This window comes from Melozone crissalis, unplaced genomic scaffold, assembly GCF_028551555.1.
Source record: "Melozone crissalis strain CALT ecotype California unplaced genomic scaffold, PUWL_Pcris_2 ptg000042l_1, whole genome shotgun sequence".
NCBI lineage: Eukaryota > Metazoa > Chordata > Aves > Passeriformes > Passerellidae > Melozone > Melozone crissalis.
Window position 1 is genome coordinate 13409529 of NW_026535820.1, and position 16123 is coordinate 13425651.

The 16123-nt window shown below is 42.0% G+C and overlaps 1 protein-coding gene across 2 annotated transcripts in view; it reads right to left on the reverse strand.

Annotated features, from left to right (window-relative positions):
- Positions 1-15602, reverse strand: part of ASXL3 (ASXL transcriptional regulator 3) — a 122212-nt gene extending 106610 nt beyond the window's left edge. Inside the window, exon 1 of one of the 2 annotated variants that reach the window (XM_054284596.1) lies at positions 15531-15602. Coding sequence is in view for 1 of the 2 variants with exons in the window: in XM_054284595.1 (XP_054140570.1) it covers positions 15531-15584 (54 nt within the window). In the remaining variant the exon portion in view is untranslated. The remainder of the gene's footprint in view (positions 1-15530) is intronic. The other variant, XM_054284595.1, reaches the window with a different exon arrangement.
- Positions 15603-16123: the final 521 nt, after the last annotated feature.

A 16123-nucleotide genomic window follows, 5' to 3' on the forward strand; every position in this document is an offset into this window, starting at 1 on the left:
GCAAGACTGGCTGACCCCTCCAAGTCAAGCAGGACTGGAATGACCAGGTTACATTGTGAAATGGCCATCACCCACACACATCAAGCAACTACCATCATCAAACACCAGAATCACAGCAAAGTCATTGGTCAACAGAGAGGAATCACAGAGGATTTTACCAGGGAATATAAATGCAGAGATGTCTCATAAAGTTGGGCTTCCAGTTCAAGACAAGCTTCTATTTTCAGAGGTCCCTAATATCATTGTACATTTTTTATCCCAAGACCCCTCACTATACACTGAACAGAGGGACTGTTACCTTAGAGGATGGTAATCGTAACCCAATAAAAGCAAAGAAACAGAGGGTAAAACATGGCTGTTATACAGTATATTCTGTCATGGGTTCTTTGCTTTTTCTATGAGAAACAACATAGATACACATGAAGATCTGAGTATTCTCAAAGTCACATCTCCTCAGCAAATATAAGATTAAAAATTGCCAGTTTTAGGAAATGCTACTGGCAGATAAATTCAACGTCTATGGGGTTTGGGCACATAATTTTGTATTTAATATTTTAGAAGTTGACAATAATACATTTTACATCTATGGAAGAATAATCCATTTTAGCTGTAGAGAAAAATTACAGTGCCTCAGTTTGGGTTTCTGGTGTAATTACTGACTTCATACTCTACCTTTGAAACAATCAGAATCACAGAATCACTAAAGTTGGAAAAGACCTCCAAGCTCCTCAAGTACAACTTTTGACCAAACACCACCTCGTCAAGTAGACCACAGCACTGAGTGCCATGTCCAGGAAATTTCTGAACACTTCAGGGATAGTGACTCCACCATTTTCCTGGGCAGTCCATTCCAATGCTTAAATATGTTTCAGTGAAAAATTTCTTCCCATTGTCCAACCTGAACCTCCTCTGGTGCAGCACGAGGCCATTTCCTCTCGTCCTGCTGCTGGTTTCCTGGGAAACAGGTGGCTGTAGAGAATGATAATGTCCCCCCTGAGCCTCCTTTTCTCCAGGATAAACAACACCAACTCCTCATCACACTTGTGCTCCAGACCCTTCCCCAGCTCCACTGCCCTTCTCTAATCTCACTCCATCACCTCCATGTTCTTCCTGGATTCAGTGGCCAAGAACTGAACACAGGATTCAAGGTGAGGCCTCACCAGGGCTGAGCACAGAGGGATGATCACTGCCCTGATCCTGCTACCCACACGATTTCTGATACAGGCCAGGGTGCCACTGGCGTTTTTGACCACCTGGGCACACAATGGCTCATGTTTAGCCACTGTCAACCACCACTCCTACTTTTTCCATTGGGTCACTTTCCAGCCACTCTTGCCCCAGCCTGTGGCACTGCCTGGGTTGTTGTGACCCAGGCACAGGACCTGGCACCTGGCCTTGTTGAACCTCACACTCACACCATTGGCCTCAGGCCATTGATCCAGCCTGTCCAGATCCCCATGCAGAACCTCCCTGCCCTCCAGCAGATCAGCACTCCCACCCAACTTGCTATCATCTGCAAACTCACTGAGGGAGCACTCAATTCCCTCATCCAAATAATTTAAAAAGATACTAAAATGGATGGCTCCGATATTGACCCCAAAACTGAGCCCTGGGGGGAACACCACTGGTGACCAGCCACCATTTGGATTTAACACTATTCAGCACTACTCTCTGGGCTCAGCCACCCAGCCAGTTTTTAACCCAGTGAAGAGTGTGCCCATCAAAGCTATGAGCAGACAGTTTCTACACAAGAATGCTGTGGGAGCCAGTATCGAACGCCTTACTGAAATCCAGGTAGACAACATCCACAGTCTTTCCCACATCCAGTAGACTGGTCATCTGGTCATAAAAAGGTGATCAGCTGGGTCAAGCAGGACGTGACTTTCCTAAATGTGTTCTATCTGGGCCTGATCCCCTGGTTGTCCAGCATAGGCCACAAGATGGTGCCTTCCCAGACACTGAAATCAGGCTGACAGGCCTGTAGTTCCCCAGATCCTCCTTCCAACCCTTCTTGCAGGTGGGCATCACACTGGCCAGTCTCCAGTTCTCTGGTTGACCAGGACTGGTGACAAATGCTGGAGAGTGGCCTGGCTCTTCCACCAGCTCCCTCAGTACCCTGGTGTGGATCCCATTTGGCCCCACAGACTGGTAAGTGTCAACTGGCACAGCAGGGCACTGTCTGTCCCTCCTGGATCACAGCAGGGCACTGCTGCTCCCTCCTGGATCACAGCAGGGCACTGTCTGTCCCTCCTGGATCCCAGCAGGGCACTGTCTGTCCCTCCTGGATCACAGCAGGGCTCTGTCTGTCCCTCCTGGATCACAGCAGGGCACTGTTCTGCTCCGTGTCCCTCCCTACAAGCTCAGGCCGCTTGCCTGGAGGGTGTTGGGTCTTTCTGCTGAAGACTGAGCCAAAGAAGGCATTGAATATGCCTCAGCCTTTTCCTCATCTTTGGTTACAATGTTCCCCTTTGCACCCAATAAAGGATGGAGATTTTCCTTGGCCCTCTTTTTGTTGTTAGTGTATTTATAAAAACACTTTGTATTATGTTTCACAGTGGTGACAACATGGAGTTCTAGCTGAGTTTTCACCAATCCAGTTTTCCCTCTACAAAACCTGATGACATCCTTGTACTCTTCTTGAGTTTTCTGCCCCTATTTCCCAAGTTTATAAACTCTTTTTTTTCTCTCCAAGTCCAGTCAAAGCTCCCTGTTCAGCCAGGCCAGTCTTCCCTGATGGCTCATCCTTCAGCACCTAGGGATAGAAATCTTATAGGCACGGGAGCAGGCTTTCTTAAAAGCGTGTCCAACCTTCCTGGACCCCTCTGTTTTCAAGGGCTGCTTCCCAAGACGATCTCTGAACCACTGTCCTGGACAGGCTGAAGTCTGCCCTCCAGAAGTCCAAGATAGTTTTGGTGAACCCCTTCCTTACTTTGCTGAGAACTCCATCATATTGTGGTCACTGTGCCCAAGATGGCCTCAGACCTAGAGTCTCCAGTGGGAGAACCCAGGAGAATCTCTCCAATGGGAGAATCTAGAACTTTTTTTATTGCTGTTGTTCTAGTAATAATATGGGCAAGATAACTTCAAACCGATTCTGAAAATTCTAATAGGCAATATTACTATCAAATGAATGAGAAAATATTTCAGATGACAAATTGGTTTTCTTTTTCATTTATTTCAAGAGCATTATTTATAATTTCAACAACATTCCTTTAGCCAAGATAGACCATAGTACAACTTGTTCTAAAAAGAAACTGAATGTAACATCATGTAAACATAGTATTTTATTTCCCAGACAAAGACCCTGTATTTGAGGGTCTACAAAACCCTATAAAGGAGAGAACACAGACTATTTTTTTTTTAAGTCTTGGTATTTTACTGAAATCACTTTACTCCTAAAGTCTGAGAAAAATTCAAATTTTAAAGATGAACATTTGGGGGACTTTAGCTGATGATAGAATTAAGTGAAATGGTAGAAAAATTAATAAATAAACAAATTCTATGTGATTTTATCACTGAATTGAGAAACTGGGGCTTTTTCCTCATTTTTTCATTGTCAGTCAGATTTATTTTTTTACTTCCTTCACTATTTCTGCTATTCTACTTCTCATTGGTACAAGAACACCTTCATTTTCTCCATTGCTGCCCAATGCAGTACTGTAATTTACTTCCCCAGGATTACATCAGTATCACCCAGGCACACACTCTTTTCACTACAGGACATGCCAACAGACATAAACCCAGTTTCATTCTCTCCTACTAATCACAGAAAATGTATGCAAGTGCTAAAAGTAATAAGCTTCATAACTATTATTATGTATGGACGGAGCATTTAAAACCTTTTTTTTTTTCCAGAACAATTATTCTCAGAATTCTCATATCCCCTCCCTCGTCCTCCACACACACTTATCTTTTTATAAAATTAAATTCAACATTTAACAACACTTGAATTCACACATGAAGCTTCTTGCCATAACAGCTCCAACAATGCAGATAACAGGGAACAGGTGCACTGTTTTTTAAATTTAAATTTTCTTAAGGCTTTTACTCTCTTTGCAGCTCTTTCATAACCTTTCTTTTCCCCAACCACCATGCATATATACCAGCTTCACTTATCCAAGCTGCCACTTTTGTAGATCTGGCTCAAAATGAAGACAGGAGCATTATTTCACTCTATTTAACATTACTTTAAATAGCTTGAAACATTTTCCTACAGCTCAGACACTAATAAAATGAACTAGTACAAGAAAATTACAGTATGAAACTGAGTCTGTCCTCATCAAGGACAGCTAAAATTGACTAACAATGACAGAGATATTATTTTTCATGTTATATTTTTATTTAATGGAAGTGTTACAGATTCTGAGAATTGTAGAACTACACAATGGTTTGGGTTGGCAGGGATTTTAGAGATCATCTAGTTTCAATGCCCCTGCCTTGGGCATGAACACCTTTCACTAGATGACATTGGTCAAAGCCCCATCCAACCTGGCACTGAACACTTCCAGGGACTGGGCATGCACAGCTTCTCCAGGCAACCTGTTCTTGTATGATTAGAATGGTTTGCTAATGTGTCAGTCTATTTCCAAGCAAGTAGCTAACCCTATGAATTGCAGGAGACAGAAATGTCCTGTTATGCAAAATAACAATTATTTACTTAAATACTAATCTACAAAAAATCCCTGAACAAACAAACAAACAAACAAAAAATCCAGAAAACCCAACAAAACAGGTCCCTGAAGAAAAAAAATATTTTTATTATTACTTTATTTATTTTTACTAATGTATCTTAGATTGTTTTTCGGTTTGTTCCTTTTATTAAACAGATTAAAAGTCAGTAAGACAATGTTTTTCTTATCTAACTCTCAAATATTATGTATGGATATACATAATATTTTTGATAAACTGTTTTGACTCCATTACTCCAAAATTTTTATAGCTCTTTTATCTTTTAAAATATTATTTCTTTAAAATCTTTTATCTTTTAAAATCATCTTTTATTGATTTTTTTCACTGTGTAGTTCACAGGCCACCTGAAAGACTGTCTTTCTGGAGTTGATGAAACACAATAGCTACAATTTCTGCTCAGACACTGACTTTATTCCCAAGGCCTTTCACTCTGCTCGCTCACATCACTATTACTTTCTTGCATCATATCCTGCATCCTTCAGTCAGTCATGCGACTGTTTGTTCACACTTCTCCCATATTCCCTATCACTGGAAAACTCTGGCCCAGACAGCCACAGGAGAGCTCTGAAGCCTCCTCCTCAAGTGCCAATGCTGCTGGGGCAGGAGGCTAAATTACCAACCCACAATGGCTGTAGTGAGCATCCAACATTTACTGCCACGGGCAGATCAGCAGCGCAGGTTCTGAGAAGCTCCTGCGGAGGTACTCAGTGAATGCAACAATCGTCACTGATACATGTAGCAAAGGCATGCAGTAACTTGAACACACAGACTGATAAAAATCTGCAAGTCTACCTTGTGAAGCCACAGCCCTCTACTTCTGAAGTGCTTCTACAAATCCAAGCCAGAGCATGTTTTAACATCACAACCACTTAGTGGGGCTCACTGTCACTGGAACGCTGTTATTACAAAGAGCAGGGAAGATCCTTCCTCATAAGACAGCTGCAGCATACAAGATGGCTCCAAGTAGTAATTCCATTTTTTTTCAGTGTTTGCTCCTTGGGAGCCAATCCCATGCTCCAAAAAGCACAGATTTCAGTAACAGACTTTTTCTAAAGACCAGGGACATCAGTCCCAGACAAAGTCATAGGGTTGGTTATCCCTGACATTGCATTCAGATGGGGGGTAGCTCTCATTCCAAAAGCAACAGGGGAAGTTGGCACTGTTGATCCCTGAACATTGACTGGAGGAACAGGATTTCAGCATGAAAAATCTCACTGCAAGATGAAACTGGGAGCAGCATCCATTTCTTGCTATTGATAATTGTCTACACAAAGGATGCTGAGGCTCATTATGGGCAGATCAAATGTCCCAGGCATGAAGCCTCATTTCTGTGATTCTCCCTGTCAGTTTCACAGGCCTGTGACTCAATACCTGAAAACATACATACATACATATATATATATTATTAGAACTGCATGTCAGGAATTCAAGGGACCACATCAAAACATTTAATCCTTACTCTCCCCTCCCACCAAATACTTCCTCCTGGGATATCTAGCAAAAATTACTTTAGCTGTTGCCCATGAGAGCACCTTCAGGAAGGTACACACCTATGGAGCCATGGGTCATCCTGAAACCAGCAATGTTTGGTTACTGGTTTAACCAATGTTAAAGGCATTAACATCTCTTTAATAGTCCATTATTTGAAGATTTCTTCTACAGTGAATTCTGAGCTTTTTCCAAACCTAGATGACGAGCCTCACTATATTATTCTCCATTTTAATTTTTAAAACAGAAGACGTGTAGTTGCAAAATGTCTCAAAAATCTGCGTTATGAATGAAACAAATTATGGAATAGATTAGAATGCATTAAGCACTACTGCTGTATGTAAAAACCTGCTGCAGCATTGCTGCATCAAACTCTCAAAAAAATCAAGAGACTAAGCCCAAATTGCCTCAAAACCCAGAAAATATGAACGAGAACCATTAACTGGATAAAGAATTCTCAATCTGTACTAGAAAATTGATGTTTTCTGTCTAGTCACTGTCAGAAAAAACACAATGCATCTAAATTCTAAATCATGCTCTTTGGACAACTTTTCCTAATAATTTTATTTTCTTAGTTCTTCCACTTTTGAAAGCAGAATGTAAATTTTCACTAAAAGAGCAGATTCTGGCAAAGCCAGACAAGTCATAGTTCCTATCATTTACAAAAGTTAGTAATTTTATTGATTTCACAAAACTAAAACTAACTTGGGTTGTATGACTTCGTTTCAAGTGTGAACAGACAAGGTGACCTTGAGGCCCTTTCCAACTCCACCTTCTATCAAAGTAATGCTTTAATTAAGATGCTTTCCTCAACTGAAACACCAAGTTCCAAAGAGGTTCTCATTGGTCCTACCAGTCTGGAATTCCTAAATTACAGAAATTCCAAATGAGATTAAAAGAAGCTAGTATGATCAGAGAATGTAATGATTTTGAGATAGCTGCCAGAATCTTGGTCCAGAAGAACCACAGCATGCTATGGAAAATAAAGGTCTATTTTTTCCTCTTACCCTTGCTAGGTAATATTGGCAGGCAGGCATAGTGACATGGAATGTCACATGCTTCACTGATACAGCAGTGCCAGCAGGTGATGGATAAGTGGGAATTTTGAGGCATAAAAAGAATTAACATTTATCTAAAATTAGATATCAATAGACATTCAGTTTCAATTTATGGAACAGAAAAAGAAATAATCAAACCAGATGGTATCACTTAATGAAAAATAGTTAAGTACTTTGGCAACACAATGATAGTGGTAAAGCCTCATCTTATATAAAAAAGAAGGTTCAAGTCACCAACGTAGGAACAAATCATGTGGGACATGAATTTGACTGTAATTTACTAGACTCTAGACAGGCATCTCACCAAATATGTGAACCACTACACAGTTATGCTGGTTTTCCAGGCTGCTAAGAGTCAGCTAATGGAATCAAACTTTGACCTTCAAATGCTCGATATATACTTCGGGTAAGGCTCTTTTCCTTCCCTAGATGTTAAGTTACATGGGAAGTTAACTAGGCTAAAACAATTATAAACCCTGACTGATTCATTAAATTCCTAATTCTGTCTGTCTATAGGATCTAAGCAAAATCACAAAAAAGAAAGAAAATAGCCTTGAATTAGCCTCCAAAGCAAATAACCTAGTAGCTCAGGATCTTGTCTCTCAAGGAACACTTCTGAAGTTGTAGAGGTGTAGGAAATGTTGCTATCTGTAAGTCAGGCTATGTTCTATAGGATGCAACTGTCACCCACAGGATAATGGTTTCTAGAGCTGACCCACTACAAGCAGTGAGGAGATTCTCATCACAAGCTTGTCTAGACCAATCTATGCATATAGGAGGACAAGTTTCAAAACATAGCATGTAAAATGTGCCTTCTAAACAAATTATTTTCTGGTGATCAACAATCATTAACAATAATCTAGGGTGTAACCGGGAGTATCTTCTATGCAGAACTCCAGCCCAAATAGCCTAATGAGTCTGATGACTCCAGAGCAATAGACTGAACTGTGGCTGCTGATCCTGGCAAATGCTGTCAGACAGAAACAAAACTCGATGCTACACTACAAAGCAAATCTTAGACACCTGAGGTACAAGAGGCCACGTCAGTCATAAGCTGCAATGCAAAAGCTGGATGCCATATGTTAAAAAACTCAAATAAAAGGTCCTCCAATATTGAGTAAAGTCACATGCCAGGATCCACATATTTTGTCTTTCTGAGCTCAAGAAGTTATAGAGAGCTGAACTCTTAAGTTAAAGAATGAAAATATCACATCACCCAGATGTTCCTGTTCCAATGTCACAAACACCAGAGTTGCTTGAACAAAAGTTAATGGAGCTCCTCTGGACCCCTTCAACACTAAGTGCCACCCCTAACCACAATCAGTGCACTGACATCAAAACAGCTCCAGCATGTACTGCCAGATGGTTTATCTGTCTCCTGACACTCATTTGATGTCTGTGCTAGAACCATATCACCATTCAGAAAGTTGTAGGTCATCCTTTCAAACCAAGATTAGCTGCAAGTCTAAGGCACCTCTCTACCATTTTACATCCCCATCAAGTACATCTCCTCCCAAGACAGTAACTCCAGCAACAGAAAACTATCTAGCAGGACCTCTCAGAAAGAGAGCAGCCCCAGAGGGCCAGTATGTCAACAATCTGGGATTCTGTGGGGATGTTAATTGTCATTCAAAGTTGGTAAGTGATTAAATGAACCACTTTTGACCAATCTGTTGTGCCTGAGCAGCACAAGGATTTGCTACCTAAACTCACAGGATGAGCAAATGGCATGTACCAAGATGTAGTGCTTATTGCTCTGCCTTTGCATTGGAAGCTGACCCAGAGTGAAGGCTAAGATACTTGGTTTCTTCAGTCTGCAAGTTCCTCAGGAGGAGGATTTGCTCAGTTTCATCTGGAACCCATGGACCAATAATGAAATTTCCATTAATCACATCTTTTCCCAGGTTTTGGCAGCACAAAAGGAGGCCTCAATTTAGTTACTGCTATTTACAGGGAATACCAAGACCATCATCATCACACCCAGCAAAACAGAAAACACAATGAAGCTTACAACATTAAAAATCAAAACAAAACAAAAAAAAAAACTAAAAAAAAACTACAAAAGAAAAATTTTTACTCCAAAGTCAAGAGGTCAAGTTTAGCACATGATTCTCCACATAACTGTAATTTGCTGATCACAGTATAAAGAGCAAAAGAAGCTCCAGCAGGAAGTACAGTAAGTTTAGTTTGGCTTTCCACCTTCAGAAGAGCACGCTACCTGGTCCAGACTAAGGTGCTGTAATGGCATGGTTTGAATATAGGGACTTGGTGAACTGGGCTAGCAAGTCCAAACTTACCTAGCTGTGAAGGGTGGTAGGGTCTTGAGTGTGGTTAGTGGAAACTACTTCACTGTGGTTGCACATGCAACTGACCAAATCTACTCTTGGAAGAAGAAAAACTAGAACAGTATTTCAACAGAAAATCCAGTATGTCAGGAAAATATTGGCTCTTCTACACAGAAAGGTAAGCCAGAAGACACTGGAAATATTTACTGTAACAGGGAACATTAAATCATACCTTAAAGCACTGAGAACACCTTCACACTATTGAGGAATGCTCATATTTAGGTTCCTGTTAGGGTCTTTTCCTATGATACCCTGCTTTGACAGAAATAATGTGACATTACTGAAAACAGGTCCCATTCCTGGGTAAGGTTCTTGCCTACCTAGAGGTCTGCAATGCCAAGGGTTAAAGGGCTGTCTCAAGACAAAACATTACAACCTCATTTCTTTCAATCTACCCTAGAAAAATGCAAAATGTGAGCTGAAATAGATTACATTGTTTGTAGATTTTATTTATTTCTTTTAAATCAAAAAATACTAAACCCACACTTATTAATGGTATTTCACACCAACAAAATAAAATATTGACTCCAGAACCACAAAAGGTAGGAAAAAAAATAAGTGCAGGTTCAACCTTGTCTAACAACTGCAAAAATTACTTTGAATAAAACAAACGGGAGGAAACCCTAGAGCAAACCAAACTAAAATACAGCTCTTCAAAGCAGCATTGATTGTGGATCAAAGGGAAAGGCCATCAAAACTTCCCAAGCCACAATGTTTCTGCATGTCTGAAAAAGAATTAACTCAGAACAAATATGGAAATAATAGCAGGTCTCTGTTAAGCCAACAACAAAGAAATCCTTAATACTGTAAAACAAAGTTATATCAAATTTTCCTTTTCAAAGACACATGAAGCTCCTTTAGCACAATGCTTTTAAATGTTATTTATAGTAACAAAATCAAAGACTTAACATAAAAGTCAAAGGGATTATCATCAATGGTCTAGCTATGTAGAAGTTATTCTTCTAGTTTTCTGTTTCATTTGTGGTCTTCAAATACAAAGATGCAATACAAAAATACTTCCATACCGCTACACGATCTGTTTCAACTCCATTATCTCAGCACAGCAGATGAAGTAACAATCAGATTTTTAGACAGCCAGCCACATTAAACAGTAGTATGCAAGTGAGCAATTTCAATGGCTGGTTTTCATGGTTTTTTTCCAGCATCAGTTTCCCTAATTAATTAGCATATTTTTCTTACAGTTTACAAGAGGAAACAAACAGCTCTTAGCTAAGAGCTGGATCCTGTCAGGAGACTACTGCAAGAAACACATGAATTAAGATATGAATATTACTCACCCAATATGCACATGTCACCTGAACCACAAGGACTCTCCATAGAACTGGAAATCACATAAGTCCTCAGTAACCTAAGAAAACCTTTCTTTCAGAACAAAATTTGGAGAAGAAAAAGCAAAAATACTAGAGAAGTGATCCAGCAGACAAATAACCAAACAAGGACTACTGTTCTCATTCTTGGGATTTTCTTCTGCTTTATTGTCAGCTTGTGACAGAGACGTAATTCAACTGTATTTCAAAATACCACTTACAGGAAAGGGCAATAACAAGGGCAAGCTATTAATAAAAAAGTGTTTTTAAAATGTTACCATAAACTATCACCCTTCATAGGCAGATGGTCTGTGCTTCTGAGCTCTGCATTTCCAAAATGACCAGTCTCCACTCACTCTGTTCAGGCCTTTGGTTCAAAGTCCTACAAATAACAATGGATCATGTCTGGAAGTCAAATGATAAAAGTTGGATCATTGCAGCCTACTTAAAATTGTCATCAGTTTTTATGTGGCAGAGTGTCCTTGGGCATGTTTTGTTCTCAGTATTTTTCATTTCAATAGTTTTTATGCAGAATTTTATGACATTAAATTTTTAAGAGGCAGAATTCACTACTTCAGGACTTCCAGCAATAGCTTGAGAGTCCTTGTGAAGCTAAACAGAAGATTTTTCATCTGAAAGGAATCACTACAAATTGCTTTAACTACTCAAGTGTTTAACCTTTCTATACAATTTTAATGAGTTCCATGTATGATGAGAAAACAACAATACGGCTACATCAAATGAGGATCAACTAAGAGACAAAGGAAAAACAGGATGTTTCTCCTCCTTCCTTGAAAGGTTTTCTTTTGTTCTCATTCTTTTAAATGTTCTATCTTAGTCTATCAGACACAAAAAGCAGAAAACTGGCATGGAGATAATGCCCAGGTCACACATAAGCTCTGCTGTAGTCTGCCCTGCTGCAAAGTACAAAGTGAGTTGACATATCGGGTCTACATCAAAGACATGCCCTTTGGCAGGTTGTAAAGACAAGTTGCAATTTTGTCCATAAAAATGTGTGTTGTACAAAATGGGCTCTGTAACATGAACTGTTAGTGGTATGCCACCATTCCATTGATCCTGCACATGCGTTCATTTCTCAGGAATGCTTCTAAGCTGGGCTATGCCTTAGGCCCTAAGATAAGCAGACTTGCATAAAGAAAAAAAGCAGTGTGTCACAGACAGAAAGATTCTACTCTCTGCAGGAGACTTCTTCCATAAAATGCAAGTTCTGACAGAGGGCATGCCAGTGGCTCCTGCTTTATTGCCTGTATATACATGGTATTTACAGTAAAAGATTAATAGAATGGGAAACCTTTCCTGCTTATGTTTTAAAAATTAAGAGAACAGCTTGAAAAAACACTGCATTGCAGGAGGTTTTCAAAAACTCCTTAATCAAATACTGAAAACGAGTAAATACAACACTGACAGTCTGGAGCCTCAGTGCTTACACATTACAATGCGTTTTAAGACAGTCATGTACTATATTTTTCCGAAGTACTTCTGCTTTTTTCATTGTGAATATGGGAAACAGAGAGCTGTGAAAGAACTCCAGGCTGAAGTCCAGTTCTTGTGTTCCTTTTTATCCATAACTATTATACGGTACATTACGAGTTTCAATATAGATTGAATACAGAGACACGACCATATCAATTTCTGTCATAATTACTGTGAGAGAAGTAGTAACAGAGAATGAATGAGGCAGAAGTATAGCCACAGAAGGAAGATGGTTTTATGACTGTGAAACAGAACTACTACAGAGACGCTGTTGGTATCATAACTACCTCTCCCACAGATTTCCTGAACAGCTTTGAGTAAGGTACTTAATCTTTCCATGTCTCAACTCTGCATGGGTAAAGCAGAGGTCAAAATACTTAACCTCATAGGCATGTTGCAAGTATAGAAACATTTGCATTTGGGAAGCTACTGGGTGCTGCTAATAATAGCTGTGTATGTACAATTGAAACATAAAATGAAAATCTGCTTCAGCACTGTTTGAAAGGTGTACAAAAAATTAAGTACGGCACCTCACAACAAAGAAAGAATAACTAAAATTCTGCAGATCTACTGAGTGAACTTAGAATAGCTGGGAAACTGGCATGGAACTACATCATTGAAAGTGCACATTGTAACACATGGACATGAAAAACAGACTGATAAAGCAATGCCAGCAATGTTATCTGTATAATTTCATACTTTTTAGCATTTCACTTTGAAAGCCTAATATTGTTGCAATGTAAGAGCTTTTATAGAAAATCTACAATGTATATATCCATACAGTGCTCTATACATTAATTCATCCTCTTTTTCCTAAAAATAATTCAGCAGTACACAATTTTACAACATATTGATCTAGGTAAGTCATGAGTCGCTTTTTGTGAGTAGGTATCAATCACTTCATTGTTTACTTGTCTGTGGAAAGAAACTGATTTAATCAAACCATGCAGTAATACATTATTGATGTATCCCAAGAAAACAAAGTCATAATGAACCATCAGGGTCCTAACATAAAACACTGTAAGGAGTAGCAATTTCGGCTTCAATCTTTCCTAGTGATTTGCAAACATATGTGACTGTATACAAGTAGCAAAGACTAATGCAAGACTGTAGCTGGTCTGAGCAGCAGCACATGTCATTCACATAACAGACTTGAGACAAGCTCTGCAGAACTTGGCAACCCCAGGAGGCTGGATAAACCACACTGTGGACCTTGTGTATCCCCACCACTTATATACAGCAGTGTATCATCTTACATGCTACTTGATTTTAGCAAATCATTACTCTTCTAGGGGGAAATGTGAAGCAATAGGACATGATGAAAATAAGACTCTTAGCCCTTCTTCACAGCAGTGGCTCAGCCTTTGTTCTCCAGAGGCTTTAAACTTTTCCATGTATTAGACCACATGGGAACAGCAATTTTACTCGATACACAATAAAATCCTTTATGCACATTTGTCAAACAAAATACAGCTTACAATGGTAACTGTAGCAGCAGCTTGAAAGAGTAAAGTTAGGATAGCAATTTGAGGTATTTTATAGACTTCTAAATGCATGTTCATCAGCTTAGAGCACGGAGAAACAAATACCAGAGCAACATCTGCTGCCAAAACAACTTTGGCAAAGGTGAGTATTTTACTGCGGTGAAACTTCTGTATAATCACGAGAAATAAGAGTACAGTAGCGACACCATATCAGAGCATCTTCACTAATGCTGCATTATTACAAAATGTTGGGGGATGTATAACAAGCCACATCAGAATTTAGCACTGCCCAAGCCCACGAGAGTACCTCGATACAGCTTACAGAGACATCTATAGGTAGTGTCTGTCGAATATCTTATAATTATTTACGTAGGAGAGAGAGGCTGAACTTCCTATCTAGGAATTCATACAACGAGGTGAAAACATTTTTACAAGGAAAGTGCTTCACAAATACACTAAACAAATAATAGGAATAAGATAGCATTACCCTCTACCAGAAACAGATGCAAGACTAGTAACGGCATGTTACTTAAACAATTCAATCTGTATCAGAGATGAATAAAAGATAAAGTTCGTGTAGATACAGAAAAGCAGCGTAGCCAGCAGCCTATCTTTCCAGCTTTGTCATCTTTCTACGCACTCGGCTGGAGCGGAACCAGACTCAACTTTGCAGGAGACACGCATACGAACGTGTACAACTATACGTGCTGTACCGTGCGTAACTATTTGTTGTAAAATTCCTCGAATAGAGAGAACCCAGACGTACTCCGAAACGGGAAAACAACATAAACGATGTACTCTGTTACACTTAGCGAACAGTAAGTAATACAGAATCATGAGAACAGATACAGTAGGGTAAGGGAGACAGTTTCTTAATGAAGTGGGAATGGACCGAGTCTCCAGAGGCACGGAGCCTTTCCAGAAGCGGGTTACATTGCCCTGGGCATTGCCCAGCTCCGTGGTGGAAGTACAGAGGGTGAAGCGAAATCCCAGGTCAGAGTTGTCTCCAACGCCCCTCACCCCTGTCCTGTCCCCACTAAAGGGATGAAAAGGTAAATCCCGGCTATTTCACTTTTTTCTAAATTAAAAGGAGGGATTTCCTCGGGATATGTGATGCACGAACTTTGCAGAGATATAGACACGGTCCCTAGGTATTTACTTACACACTTAATCACACACACACACACACACACATGCAGAAAGAAAAGAATAGAGGCATTTCCTCACGCACACAGCGCAGAAGGGACGTAGGTATTTCTCTCCTCCAGGCAGGCAGGGACGGGCGGCAGAGCCGCGGGCTGCCCGGACCGCCAGCCCGGCTGAGCCGGCACCCGCGCCGCTCCCGCACGGGCACTGCCGCGCTCCTGCCCGCTCCCTCGCACGCACGCCCCGGCTCGTTCCGGAGTCCCTCGCACACTCCGTGCCCCAGACTCGCTCACACGCTCTCTCTCTGCCTCTCCCCCTCCCGTCCCGCCTCGCAGTGGCCCCGACCGCCGGCAACAAAGCGGCGGGCGGGCAGCGCGCCGGGCTGGCGGCGGCGGGACGCGCTCGCCCCGCACACACACAGACACAGACAGACACACAGACACACACACACGCGCGCACACACACATACAATGCTGCCGCTGCCACCGCGGCACCTACCAGGCGGGCAGCCTCGGCCCAGGTGCGGTCCTTCTTCTTCCTCTTGTCTTTCATGTTTGCATCTCATTGAGGTGTTTCGGGGGGGGGGGAGCGGGGGGAGGGCGGACCGGGAGTGGGGGGGGGGCCCGGAGGGGTTCCGCACGGACAATGATACGGTGACACCGAGCTCTGGAGCCCCCGGGGCGGGAGGGGCGGGGGCGGAGGAGGAGGAGGAGAAGGAGGAGGAGGGTGGGGGCAGAGGCTCCCCGCGGCGGCGGCACAGCTGTGACAGCTTGAGGGATGCTCCGCCGCGCTCACAACAATGCGCTGTGACGTCACGCGGGGGAACCGCGCCCGCGCCCAACATCCCCACGGCGGCGGCGGCGGCGCCCCCCGCCCCAGAGCGCGCCCGCCCCCCAAGCCTCGCGAGAGCGCGGCCGCGGGCCGGGGGCGGCGGCGAGGGGAGCGGGATGGCGGGCCGGCCGGCGCCGCCGCACTACAACTCCCGTGGTGCTCCGCGGCGGCTCCCCGGGGACGCGGCGCTGGGGACGCTGCCGGGGCGGGGGCGGCGGGCGGAGGTGGCGGCGAGGGCGGCCCCCTCGGCCCCTTCCCCT